We start from the raw sequence: 14,173 nt of genomic DNA, 5'->3' as shown, positions 1-14,173 counted from the left end.
TGCTTGTGAATTTTCATATAATGAATGTAAAGTGGAATGTAGAAAAAGAAAGTGTTCAGAAGTCTACTAAGATTGAAATAAATAGACCAATAAAGCTTGATGAAGCTTGTAATAGTCATGTCTAAGAATCATCTCTTTAAAAGCCTAGCAGAGAATTGTCTGTGACCTCCAGGGACTCCAGATTTCTTCTTCTTATTTTCTCCCATCTGACTTTATTGCCAGACTCTTCATAAACTCAGACAGGCCTTGAAAAATACAAGTACATGCAGGCAATGTGCAATATTAAATGCAGTGAAAACCTTGCCCGAGGTCTTGAGACAGTATCCCATGTTACCTGAGTCCAATTGTATCACAAAGATTTATCCAGTTGATTTCATGCTTTTTATATATTGCAATATCACTTCAGAAATATAATTACATTAGCAAAAAACAAAAAAAAAAAGCCTCTGCTTTAAAGGCCTGAACGTAATTACTGGAAGGTGAGGTCTGAGGCTTTTTTTTCATTTGCTCAGGTAATTCATCTGTTCAAAATATATATATTTGAACAGATGAATATATTTGTCATAAACAAAGAGCCATCAAGTTTCTTTTATTTATTGTCCCTACCTATTACTGTATTAGAGTAAGGCACATGTATTGTTTAGGCTCAAATTTAAAGAATTGGAAAAACCAAGTAAATATTTGCTGTGAAAGGAATGCAGGAGGCAGTGAAAAACCCTGATTTTATAACTAGATTCTTAAATGCTTTTCTATAGTCAGATGTACATGTCTGTGTAACTGCACATTAATTCAGAACTGAAGGTTCTTAGAGATAAGATGTATCTTACTTGGTTAGAATTTTTAAAGGAGCTCAGATACTTTGGAGCATGCTGAGCATATAAAAACCCCTCCCTTTTTGTAGAAATTTGAAAATCATGTTATCATTGTGCCACATGAAGGTGTATTTAATATTAACAAATCACAACTACTTCTGTTTCTGTTCACTTAGTTCACCACAGGAGATTTCTCTTCCCTCAGCAGAGCTTGAGGCATCACCTGTTCATCTTATTCAGTCAGTGGGCAGGACCTTTCAGTATTATGTTCACACCACTGGACCGTTACAGTGACAGAAATCACCAGATTACAAGATACCAGTATTGCGCATTAAAGGTACTAAATTTTCACTATAGCAACCAGTAACAGCAATTTTTCAGTGAAAATACAAGTTGTTGTGGGGTCTATTTCCTTTTACTTCAAAAAAATTTGAATTGGCATACTTGATGCAAATTTGTATGCTCATAAGTAAATATACAGTGGTATTGTAGAATATAGCACTGAAGTTTAATTTCTTTTTCTTTCTTGACACTTTTCAAGGCTAATTATTTTAAAAACCGTAGTGCATTTTGAAGTTTTGTTTAGCTGTTCATTAATGGGTTAGCAGATTCAGCAAGGAGCTCTTAGGCTCTGAAATTAGGTGTAGTGGAGATGCAGTACCTCAGGATACTGAGTCTGTACCAATGTACAACTCAGGAATGCCTCCCACACTTGCCTGGAGACATGCTCAGTAATAATGTACTTCTGTGGCAAAACTAGTTGCAACTCCCCTGCATGAGTAAGCTAGGAGAGTAATAGCTTATGTACTTATATAAGCTGCACCACTTGCTGTAAGACAGTTTTAATTTTTGCAGTAATGTACTATTGAAACATCTGAGTGTATTTTGTTTTTGTAGCTTGATTTGTGAAAACTGGGTAAAATGACACAATTTATCTTGAAGATAGTACTCCCCCCAAAATGCTTTGAGGATGATCTGGAATCCAGTAAAATCTGTAGCAAAATAATTATTGAATTCTACCAGTCAGCCAGCTGTTACCATTTTCACCATAGCTCCCTCCAAACAGAAAGCAAGTGGCAGTCCTGTTAAGCATGGACTGAAATCATTCTGAAAGGTTAATTGTGTTACTTTTTGTGTGACTGAAGTTCCATGTGTTTCCAGGCCATGTCAGCTGTGCTCTGCTGTGGACCTGTGTTTGATAACGTTGGTCTTTCCCCCGATGGATATCTTTACAAATGGCTTGATAACATTCTGGCTTGTCAAGACTTACGTGTAAGTACTGACCAAAATGCCACACTGATGGGGAGTTACTCACTGTACTGAGTGAGTAAAGAGTTTGTAAAGTGTTTTCTTTCTTCTTAAAGAACGGGTAATGGATTATTCTTGCCATTTTCCATTTCTGTCAAGATGGGCTTCAACTTTGTACCTTGAAGTATCTACTTTGTAGATAGTCATAGTTCTGTGTGTGTAGCTTATTGGACTGCCTCTTTGATTGAGGAAGAGTAGACTGGTGATTTATATCAAGTGGAGAGAATGAGACAATAATCTTTCCCTCTTGGTATCTTGCACTTTGTCCTGCGGTCCTCCCTAAAACTCTCATACCAGCACACATAACTCTGCTAAGGGAAGGTAAATAGCAGAATGTAAATAAATGCATGTGATGCAGCTAGAGGATAGAAGCTGTGGCAATGGTAATTGATTAGGAAAAAAAAAAAAGTTTGAACAATTTAAAGAAAGAATGAATAGCTGCAGAGAAAATCCTTCAGAAATTACATGGGATTTTGGAATATTGGTAGGAGCAGAGCTATAAAGATACATGCAAGTGATTTGCAGTCTCTACAAGCAGTCGCCTATACTTGGTGGCAGAATATTAATAGGCATTGGTGTCTGGTGTGCCAGCGCTACCCTGTACTGAAAGAACAAGAAGTCCAAGCCTTGGTTGTGATGTGTTTGTAGCAGTGGTGGTACCAGGATTAAGGGATTCACAGTCTGTAGGGAAAGTTGTTAGATTGCTTGATGTACTTGGATTAAACATACAAGTTTTCTGTCCTGTAAAAGGTATTTTTCTTTGTCTGCCTTGCCTCTGTGTTAGTCAAAAGAAGGATAAACGTGAAAGTTTGTCGCTCTGTGAAATTCACATGAATTAGGAAATAGTTAACAAGTCAGTTAATTGATATAAAAGGAAGTTGCCCAAGAGCACTTATCAAGTATCTTAGATTTTCCCAAAATTCTGTGGTTTTTTTGGTTGTGCCCAATTTTGGAAAATTTATTTAATTCATGTAGTCTTTGTACATACCAGTTTTTCAAGTGATGAGTATTGAAACCTGAGTCACATTCCAACTCTGATATTCCTAAAATAAATTAATTACAAATGTTCTGATTTCTTCTCACGTACTTGAATTTTCCATTTTCACCCTGTTTTGTCTGTGTCACTCTGAGAATTTTAGAGAATGAACATATCTCACCCCACCAATCATGTTTTGATGTTTGCTCAGGTTCACCAGCTTGGCTGTGAAGTTGTAGTCCTGTTGCTAGAACTGAATCCTGATCAAATCAATCTCTTCAACTGGGCTATAGATCGATGTTACACAGGATCATACCAGCTTGCCTCTGGGTGTTTCAAAGCCATTGCAACTGTGTGTGGAAGCAGGTATTAATTAATTTATTAATCTGCACTTTCAAATGGAAAGGAAACAGAAGGTTCAGCTCACTGTATTCTTAGGAGCTGTGGGTTGCACTCACATCTTCTCAAACAGTTTTTGGGACTGTATGGCTTGATTTTCATGATTCTGAAAACGAAGTGATGTGCTTGGTAGATGTTCTTACTATAGGTATATTTGAATTCTGGGGAATTTTGATGCTATTTTGCTCAGAAAGATACAGAAAAGGCTACACCAGTTTTATTTGAATGTAGGTCATATATCTGGTTTTTAATTTAATTTATAAAAGGAAAAATGGTTTCAATGTCAATAACTTGAAAGTCATTATTTTGACCTGTCATTATCTTGAAAGTCATGTTCTTTTTCTAAACTAGCTTTCATTTGATTTGTTTAGTTCCTTTCCTGTCAACTGGTATCATCATTACTGCTAATGCTGAGCAAGCACAAGCTACATGAATAAATGAGTACAAATATTTCTTTTGTGTCAGGCCTTCATAAAACTCTAACCCATTTTTTATTTTCAAAGACAAAATTTATAGAGAAATTAGATAATGCAGTAATTTTTTTATTAAAATAAATGTGAAAATTTATTCTTCACAAAAATAATTTGGCAAGATGTCTGATCAGCATAAAGAAATAATAGCGAAATAATTGGGATTTGGAAAATCAAAATAAGTCACAAATTTCATCATTTTCCTGCAAAACTGTTTTGCTCTTGCAGGAACAATGAGACTAGAGACTACATTACATAGAGGTTTTTTTAAATATTAATGGAATTTGGTGTTTGTAAATTCAGTTATGTTAACAGGGGTTTTATTTTAATGAACACAGAAACGTAGCAGTTTCAGCCAGTCTTTTTTCCTCAAATTGTGTTACCTGTGCCACTGTGATCTAAAAATTAATCTTTTCCATTCTTACAGTAAAAATTGAGAGTATGATTTTCATTATTATTTTGAACGGAAAGTCCTCTTTCTAGCAAGCTGGGAATTTTCATTAATATTCGAAAGCTGTTAATAGTTTTTCCTCTGTCATATATCAAAATGTATCAGGAGACCACTGCTTAAACTGCCTGTAAGATGAGGAGCAGTTGATGATGTCCCTCCAACTTTTTACAAAGAAGCCACTTCCCTTCATTTCTTTTCTTTTTGTATTTGCTTTTTAAGCAGTGGAAGGGCAAAGAGCCAATTACAGAGCTTGGCTTGCAGCTAGTATATGGAATTACCAAGAATGTCCCATGCCACACATGTGTCTGCCATATTAAAAAGTCCAAATAAGCATCCTGCAGCCATCCAGGAGCACTGTAGCTGACATCTAGGGTGATAAATTGGTGGTTCACAATTCAGTCACTGCATTTACAAATCATCAGGAGAAAACAGAAACCTACTTAGCGCAAATCCAAATATTATGATGTGGGATTTACTCCTCTAACAATATTCTAGTTAACACTTTGATATGTTTAAACTTACAATTGATGTTGGCTTTATAGACAGCAGACTATTTGAAGCAGTTCTTAATGTTTACTCTTTCAGAACAATTTTCATAGAATTGTCTAATACCTCAGAATGTTCATGTCAGAGATAGTGTCCTTTGTCCAAAGGTACTGTTTTAATTGCAGCTTGGCTTAAAAAATTCTTTATCCCTGGAAATTTTCATGCTCCCCATTTTCTTTCATGGGTGTCAGCCTGTCCTGTAAACAGTTTATGCTATAAATTGAAATGAATCGACAGTCATAGACACAGGTATTCCTTTTCTCATTGTGGGCAACTCAGTGCATTCCTAAGCAGTAGTCCAAGGTAATTATAAATAATCCTTTCTTTCTTCCCATTCACCAGATGGTCCTTTGATCAAGCAGTGTGTATTCGTAAGAGTTCCCTTTCCCATGTTCTGATGGTAGAAGAGAAAAAAGAAAGATGACATTCTCTTGAGACCACATTACAGAGTAAATCAGAGTGAATGTAATCTGCATTCCTCACCAGCATTCACGAAAATGTTCTGTTTATTCTTCTAGGAACTATCCTTTTGATATCGTGACACTTTTAAATTTGGTGCTGTTCAAGGCATCTGACACCAACAGAGAGATTTATGAAATTTCCATGCAACTTATGCAGGCACGTATCAGATACTTATTTTTTCCTCCTGCCCTTGGAGACTTTTTTGGTGAACTTCTTACAAAGTACTGTTATTTGCACATTAGTTTTGTTTTGAAAATAAACAATCAATTTTGTCATGGCTATAAAAACTTAAAAGAATATGTATGTAAAAATGAATGTTATTGTGCCTCATATGTGGAGCATATACTCTGGAACATATAGAGCATTATCTGGTAGCTAAACTTCAAATGCTGATATTTCCTGATTCAATAAATTTTTATTGTCTCATTTCTTTTTTTTTTTTTCCTTTTGTCTTTTATAGATCCTTGAATCAAAGCTTTTTGTTTATTCAAAAAAGGTAGCTGAGCAAAGACCAGGCAGTATCTTGTATGGAACACATGGTCCATTGCCACCTCTTTACAGTGTCTCACTTGCCCTTCTTTCCTATGAACTAGCAAGGATGTATCCCGAACTTACCCTTCCACTTTTTTCAGGTACCTTTTTTATTTGACTTATTATCTCCTTTACATTTTTTTACAAATATTAAACTGCTACCATTTTGAAGCACAGTTCTGTTTATAAATTTAGCTTGACCTGTTTTTATTCTGGTTCAGGTCAAATCAGATTTAGGAATCCAATATATATTTCCTAGAGGTACTCACACAAAGTACAGAAACCCTCTTTGGGAACTCTGTGCCACTTATGTGATCTTGGGGTAACTTTGAAATGACAAGTGCCCTGAATGAGGGAAAATGACATTGACAAACTCTACTATGGTGGGTTCTCATGTGATTCTTTTTATGCATGGATTTACAAAGATCATACTTGTAAGGATGTATTTCTTCATTTTATATAAACATGACTTTAACTTTGGGCAGTTTGATTGCCTGTGTCCCGTTCTACCAATGATTCAAATTACTCTGAATGTTCTCTATCATTTGTTATTTGCCACATCTGCATGTCTCAGCATTTTTTTAAATTTTTACCAGAAATATATATTTTCAAGATTACTGATAAAAATGTTAAAGAATGAGACCTGCAGGAGCACCAATCAGAATGTGCCCACTGTGAGGCCATTCCTGGGAACAATGATGTTTTGAGACATATCTTTCTGGTTTAATCAACCTTATGTGTTACTCTAGTTTTTAAATAGCAGAATGCAAATGTCTGTAATCGTGGGAATTTTTACTGGCTCTTAAAATCCCTTTCTGTTGTTTTTACTCAGTCTGTAGGGGCTGGAGGGAGGGTAAAGGAACAATACATCACCCTTACATTTCTCAGTGCCCAAGATACCATGAGTTATAAATAACTGGTGTAGGGAAATTCTGATGGCTCATTTGTCATTAAGCAAATGCTGTTCATTATCTCTGTCATCGTCTACTCATGTTGCTGTAACGACTGTGTCATTTTAAAAAATCTCAGATATTACAGTCCAAGTGAGACATCCTTTCTGTACATCTAGAATCATGAGGAGAGAACAGTGTGTGTCTTCACAATTTTTAAAAAGCAGGGAGTGAGTAAAAAAAGGAAATGTTTGCTGTACTGATTTTACAGAAGAATTCTGGAACAGAGAGATAATGTGGTTAACTTTGGCAGGAAGCTGTATTTCTTATCCCAGATTTTCCAAATCCCTTTGTCTTAGAGTGCCAGGGTTTGGGGTTTTTTTTGTAAATGTCATGGTCTTAACCTACGACAGTAAACTATATAAAGTGCTGTATACAAGCATTCCTGAACTGACAGCCAGCTATGAATTTCATAGACATTCCCACAGGAAGTAGGATCCCAATATATGCAAGGGTTTTTTGTAAACTCGGTATAATAAGTGCCTTACTATTTAAACTGTAGCTTAGAAACCTGGAGGCCAGTGAGGCATTTGTAATCTGCAGAACACTTTTGTATATTCTCCAGAAGCTCTTGGAATTCTAGAGTAACCACCAGTAACTGAATGATTCTTTTTCCTCTTTTCTGACATCCACCTTATTTAACATATAGCATGGCACAGTAACAAGGGGTGACTTTTTGTTTCTAAGCCCAGGCTGAGTTAGTTATTTTAGACAGAAGATATGACCAATTGCTTGCTATTACTGAACATTAATTCCATGTTTCTCTTCAGGAAATTCAAGAACGTGTTTTTTATGCTTGTAGTGTGCAAAGTAAAAACCATCAGGTAGTTTAACAAAGGTCAGAAATGTCATTTAAACAGTGTATTTAGGGTTTCCATCATAAATTAATAAGTTGTCCTTTTCAACTCTCACTGTTTTAGAGGTAAGCCAGCGATTTCCAACAACACATCCAAATGGAAGACAGATCATGCTTACCTATCTGCTACCATGGCTGCATAATATTGAACTGGTAGACAACAGACTGCTCCTCCCTGGCTCAAGCCCTACCACTCCAGAAGATGAACTGAAGGACAAGGATGGGGAAATAACAGTCACAACTGGACTAAAAGGCAATGGCTGGGGCTCACCTGAGGCCACCTCCCTGGTTCTTAATAATCTCATGTATATGACAGCCAAGGTAAAAAAACAAATCAAACAAAGAAACTAACCTGTGAAACTTTTGTTTCTTCCCTCCAGTACCAGAAATTTTACCCTGGAACAGTCTGTACCAATCAAACAAAACCTGCTTAATTTTAGGATTACTTTTTGAATTTAGAGTCCTCAAGACATTTATGGTCTCTTATGATTTAAGTCCTTCTGTGGATCAAAACCTAAATAGTTTTAAATGGAGTTAATGCTCTGAAATCTGTCAGGTAGCTATTTAAAATACTGTTCTGTAACTTTTTACAGCATTTCACTGGGGTTTATTTGCGTGAGAAAATGTTCTAAAAGAACGTGCTTTAGTTTGAAGTCTGCATATTTCAAGGAATGTGTGCCTATGATTCTTTGCAGTATGGAGATGAAATTCCTGGACCAGAGATGGAAAATGTCTGGAATGCTTTGGCCAACAATGAAAAATGGAGTAACAACCTTAGGATAACACTGCAGTTCCTCATTAGTTTGTGTGGTGTTAGCAGTGATACCATCCTTTTACCCTATGTAAGTCTTTGCACTTTATTTTATTTACTGCTGATTACACCGGTTGTAGTGAAGAAAATAGCTATTACCTGCAGAAAATTAATTTTGGTAGCAAAAACAAGAAATACCAACATACTCCCCAACACACTGAACAAAATTAAATGGCAGAAATAAAAGTGCCAGGAAACTGAAATTTAAAAAAAAAAAAAAAATTGAGTAGTTCAAATCTCAGCCTGCAGCAGCAAATGAAAGGTGGGTTTGTCTCAAGCAAAGAGAAACCCTGTATGTCTGTGAATGGGGACAGTAACAGAGATTGGCCATAAATTGCCAGAAAATGCTACATCCTTTTCTTTAGCAGACTAGAGCTTTCTGTGGGACATTTCAAGAGACAAAAGATAGTTAACATTTATAAGCTTACCATATCAGCTTCTGCCTCTGCATGACTGTCATAAATTATCTAACAGTTGCTGCAATGTGCAACTCAAACTGTGCTGGATATTGTTATTATTCAAGTTAAAATAAAATCAGGGCTGTCTGAGAAAAACAGGCTACTTCCATTCCCATGTTCCTTATTGCTCAGTTGCTGAGTGAAACAGAATCTAAATTTAGTGAATTTTCCAGCCCAATTACAATATGTTTTTTATTAGTTAGCCTCTTTTCATTTATTTCCGTGAAATAAATCTGAAATTTATCTAAAAAGCCTCATAAACGCAATTCATTTACAGTTGCTGAAATAATAGTTTGCCCAAAGTGTTTGTAATGATTGCTATGCATATAAGAATAAAGAAAATAAAGAAGCCCATAAAAAGCCTCAAAATGTTGTTTTTGTACCACAGGCATCCCGTTTGTTTCCTTTCATTTGTAGGGTTTACTGTTCTGTATTCTCAAGTCAATGTATCTATATGCCTAGCTAGTCAAAAGTAGAAAAATTTGAAAGTGGAATTGGTGTAAGAAAAAGCTCAAGGTTTATATGAGAGGAAAACAAAGGGGTTGAACTGAAATAAGATCTTTCCCTCAATTGTTACAAAGGCTTTCCATTCAGTGTTGACCATGCTTTGAGCAGGAGTTTTGATGAGAGACTTCCCAGCTTTTTCCAACCTGCTTCATCCTACAGTCTATGACAGACATGGGATTAAGGTGGTCTCCATCTATGTTGGGAGAGAACAAGTGGAAATCACCTGTTAGAGATAAGACAGAAAATGAGGGCTGTTTTACCCTCATTTCTGACAGCTTACAAAAGGAACAGGGGCAGTTTTCTGAGAGGAAGGAGTAGTCCTGTGCTGACTCCAAATGTAGCCTGACTGGAAAAGACTGATAACCCTGTCACCTCTTGTCCAGAAGCCCCTCACATACTTTATCCCCCATCCAGATACTTGCCAAGCCAAAGCTTTCAGCACCTCCTTTTTCCATAACTCCTGCCATGCCACAGCTCTGAGCAGCCTTTCCTCAAACCTCCTCCACCCAGTGCACTTCTTTTTTCAAATTCTTTTTTTTTTTTTGCCTCAAAGCCTTGAGTTTCACAGTCCTGTCCTCCTCCAGGACAGTTCAGTCCTCTTACTTCACAAAGAGAGCAATCTGTTCTGACATCTCCAGCTTCATCTGCTCAGCATCTCCTATTTTGCCCGTGGGACTTCTCTGGTCTCCCACCCAGGCTTCTCTTGGCTGGTGGCAGCAGCAGCTGACAAGGTTCCTGTGTTTTCTACCACTCAATTAATCTGTGTTTTGTAATGTTCAGTTAAAAGTCTGATTCTCAGATTTTGCAAAATCTGAAAAAGTTCTTAGCTTCTGTAGGAAGCCTGACTGTGCTTATGAGTCACTCCTTTGCTGATAGCTTTGTCTGGAGTAGGAAAACACACTGGTCTTATCACATGCATCTGCTTAGTGTTTTGCTAATGCCCTGGAGTTTAGAGATAAGAAATCCTACCTAACTCGGCTGCTAACTACACAAGACTGTTGATACCATAAACGTGTCTTCCATTTTCATGTAGATAACAGATACACGTTAGCAAATAAAGATCATTTGGACAGTTTATCAGCAGTGTTCCAGGTGACCTGGGCTTAAAAGAGCACAGAGCTGCAAGATTGCCAGTTTACCCGTCTCCTTTAGGAGCCCCCAGTGCCCCGAGGCAGTCACCAGCTGCTTTGTGCCTTCGGCCATCTGTTCTCCCTGTGTGGGTCCAAGCCAAAAGCATGCCTGACTCACATTTTTTAATTTTTTTTAATCATCTAAATTAATTGCTTTGTCTCTTATGTTTCCTTTAAGCATTTTTTCCCAGTGCCCCAGTACAAATTGCTGAGCTGCCCATTCTTTCACATTATGTAGTGAAAGATTTCTTAGATTATTTGCTCTAAGAGGTTCAGAAACCTCTTCAGCAGAGACTCGTGTTGGGAACGTGACCCCTGCAGTGGTGAGAGAAGCTGAAAATGGCACTGTGAACCCAACCAGAAATGAGCCTCGGGAAGGAGATGGATCTGTCTCTGGAAAGTCCCTGGGAAATTTTTAGCTCAGTAGAGTAAAAGAGACTTTGCATATGTGCATTTTCTCTAAGAAAAAAAAAAAAAAAAAAAAAAGGAAAGAGAAGCAGTAAGGAAGTTATTTTAATGGAAGTATTTAAGAGTATAAGAACAGCAATACTTGGTGAGGCCAACAGACTGTTCAGTCTAATATATTAGCTCCCCTATAAGAACCTGCTTAGGGACATCTTTAAAAACAAACAGGCAAGCACATAGAGATATTCCCCATATGGTCTCCCAGCTCCAGCAGTTTATGAATCCAGTGGTTTTGAGCTGGAGAGAGTCTCTTCTTTTAGTAGTGATCAGGGTTTTTTTCCTCAAGAATGCAGCCGAATTTGGTCTCAGTATGTCAACAGTCCTCATTGCTGCAGTGCAGGTTTCAGATGTTGTTAAAAGATTTTCAGAAATTTCCAGAGTTTCTATAAATGATACTCTCAGATTTTTTCAAATCGGGATACATCAAGTCTGTACACGTAATTGCTCTGCCTTTCTTCCATTTGCTATTACCTTGCTTACAGATATGAGTAGCACCTCAAAGCCTGGCTTACTTTTTGTGGCCACAACTACAGTTTTGTAGATGTGCATGTTACATACTTATATAAATAAACAATTCATTGTGAATGGTAAACAAAAACTTTGAAGCAGATAAAGTCTGCTGGGGAAATGATCTTGATGTCAAAGTGAGAAGTTTTATTTCTGTATGAACTGTATGTGGCTGTGGTGTCTGTCCAGGAGCAACACTTGCATTCTAGATAATATCAGTACTGCAGTGTAACATTCATTTATTCCTTTGGAAATTCACTTTGGTCAGAGTTTAACAACTGTTGCTTTCTTCCACAGATAAAGAAGGTTGCAATATATCTGTGTCGCAATAACACTATTCAGACAATGGAAGAACTTCTTTTTGAGCTGCAGCAAACCGACCCAGTGAACCCCATAGTCCAACATTGCGATAATCCTCCATTTTACCGTTTTGCTGCCAGTAACAAAGCCTCAGCTGCAGCTTCTGGTATGACCTGAAAGTGTTTTCTCTATGTTCTCCTGCTCTTTTGAGTCTTCATCGCTTTGCAAAAAACAATCTCTTACTTTTGCATCCATTCAGACGTGTGTACGTAAAGTACAAGTTTTAGGGCCTTGTTGCATGTCTAAATTACAATTTTTTTTCCTTCCTAATGATGTATATGCTTTGTTAACATGTGCTTGATTATCTTAACTATTTTAATAGCATATTACTAATATTTTATGCTGTTCAGAATTCTGCCACTCTTTAGAAAACTCCACTCTCTAGTGGCTGTTTTACGCAGAACAAGAAATCGTCATTGATGCAGTGAGCACAGCAGATACATCAAGCAGTTTCCTGAAAACTGAGAGCCTCAAGGGTGTGGCAGTTCTGTTTTGAAAGGCCTAATGCCATTTTCCAAGCTGCAGTAGTCAAATATACTTAAGAACCAACCCCACATTTAACATTGTACATAGTTTTCCAAATCCTTGAAAAACAACGGACTATGTCTCTAGAGCATGAGCTTAGTTTAAGGAGTAGACCACCAGATGGTGGTCTTATCTACTTCTTATCTACTTCTCAAAGCATGTGAACTTTACACCATCCAGCCATGGAAGCAGCTCCTGTTCTGTAGAAGTAGCAGTGTTCATTCATTCATGTGTGTGAGTACTTGCAGGATGGTCACTATGACTGTAGCTGACAAAAAAACCTGCGAGTTATGAGCTTTTATTGCTTTGCAGATGCTGTCTGCTGCACGTAACAGGTGTTCTTATTCACATCTCATTTACAGGAACCACCTCCAGTAGTAACACTGTTGTAGCTGGCCAAGATAGTTTTCCTGACGCAGAGGAGAACAGAGTGGTTAAAGAGACTGATGAAAGGTTTGTGGCTTGAGTTTTTTTCCTCCAAAATGTATGTGTTTTCCTAGGCCGAGGGTGAGATGCTGCAAAAAGTTCTGCATTGTATTGTGAGGAGCTCTGGTGCTCAGATTGATCCTAAGTGGCATTATTGCAGTATGCATAATTAAACAAAAAAAAAAAAAAAAAAAAGCTATTCTCATTATTCTAGTTCCTGATTCTTGTTTAATGGTAAAGGAAGAACTGTTAAATCTACATTCAGTGAATTATCCTAAGGAGGTCATGGTTTTGTAGGAATTATCCACAAAGATGAAAGAAAAAATTAGGAATGTGCATCAAATAATGAGTACTAAAATCTTTATGAAAAATCAGATTTGATCACACCATGTAACTTCTTGGACAGTGTGTAAATTTAGTTTGCAGATTTATATCAGTGATTGCAAGGACACCTCCTTTGTCTAGATGAAATATTTTATAGAGGACAGCTGTGGAAAATAACTTGCTTATAAATTATATATTCAGTTTAGACTTCTGCTACTTCTGGTACATACTGACAAATGACAAATGGATAAATGCAAAGCCTAAGGGCCATCAGATCTAGAGCACAGACATACAGATTGTCTCTCACAGAAACACTCTTAGTTTTGCAAGAGAACTTTGGACAATTTATAATAGCATTTGTCAGTTAGTGTATTAGTATTACATTAGTCACTGATAGTCACTAGCATCACTTCAGTAGTACAATGCTCCTTCCCTAAGGTTCAGGGCTTAGAGGTGCAGAGATAATTATGTGAGCAAACCTTTCTGTACTTCAAAATTACTTCCTCTCTCCCATTACAAACAAGAGTAGCATTTTGTCAGGTTAGTTAGATGTGTCTGCTGATTTAAATGTAAGTAGAAAATGGCACTCAATGCAAAGTTTCAAATTGATAGTAAAACAGATTTGACTCTTAAGTGATGTTTTTCAACATATGCACTAGAAATGTACTTAAAAGGATAATAAAACCATTTTTTCCTCTGAATTTTTTATTATTCTTTACATGAATGTTTATCGCTGCATAGCTTTAAGATAAATTTTTATTCAGTTGATTTACAGCCAAGTTGAGCAAATGTCTCTTACAGTAGTTCAAGTCAGGATTTCTTGTCTTATATAAGTTTTAAATGTGACTCCAAAAAGGTTTTTAGAATTCAGATCTGCCAGAGACTTTATGATAAAAATG

The 14,173-nt window shown here is 36.8% G+C and overlaps 1 protein-coding gene across 4 annotated transcripts in view; it reads left to right on the top strand.

Moving 5' to 3' along the window:
* The window catches only part of FRY (FRY microtubule binding protein), a 158,689-nt gene that overhangs the window by 87,315 nt on the left and 57,201 nt on the right, over positions 1–14,173 (top strand). For all 4 annotated transcript variants that reach the window (XM_041487219.1, XM_041487222.1, XM_041487221.1 and 1 more), the window contains exons 27-35: positions 989–1,149; positions 1,974–2,084; positions 3,308–3,462; positions 5,481–5,580; positions 5,885–6,056; positions 7,826–8,082; positions 8,457–8,603; positions 11,937–12,105; positions 12,887–12,977. In XM_041487219.1, coding sequence (XP_041343153.1) covers positions 989–1,149; positions 1,974–2,084; positions 3,308–3,462; positions 5,481–5,580; positions 5,885–6,056; positions 7,826–8,082; positions 8,457–8,603; positions 11,937–12,105; positions 12,887–12,977 — 1,363 coding nt within the window. The remainder of the gene's footprint in view (positions 1–988; positions 1,150–1,973; positions 2,085–3,307; positions 3,463–5,480; positions 5,581–5,884; positions 6,057–7,825; positions 8,083–8,456; positions 8,604–11,936; positions 12,106–12,886; positions 12,978–14,173) is intronic.

The sequence above is a fragment of the Pyrgilauda ruficollis genome, unplaced genomic scaffold, assembly GCF_017590135.1.
Source record: "Pyrgilauda ruficollis isolate IOZ18807 unplaced genomic scaffold, ASM1759013v1 scaffold8, whole genome shotgun sequence".
Taxonomy (NCBI): Eukaryota; Metazoa; Chordata; class Aves; order Passeriformes; family Passeridae; genus Pyrgilauda; species Pyrgilauda ruficollis.
Note: the sequence above shows the minus strand (reverse complement) of the source record. Positions and strands in the feature narration are given on the sequence as shown.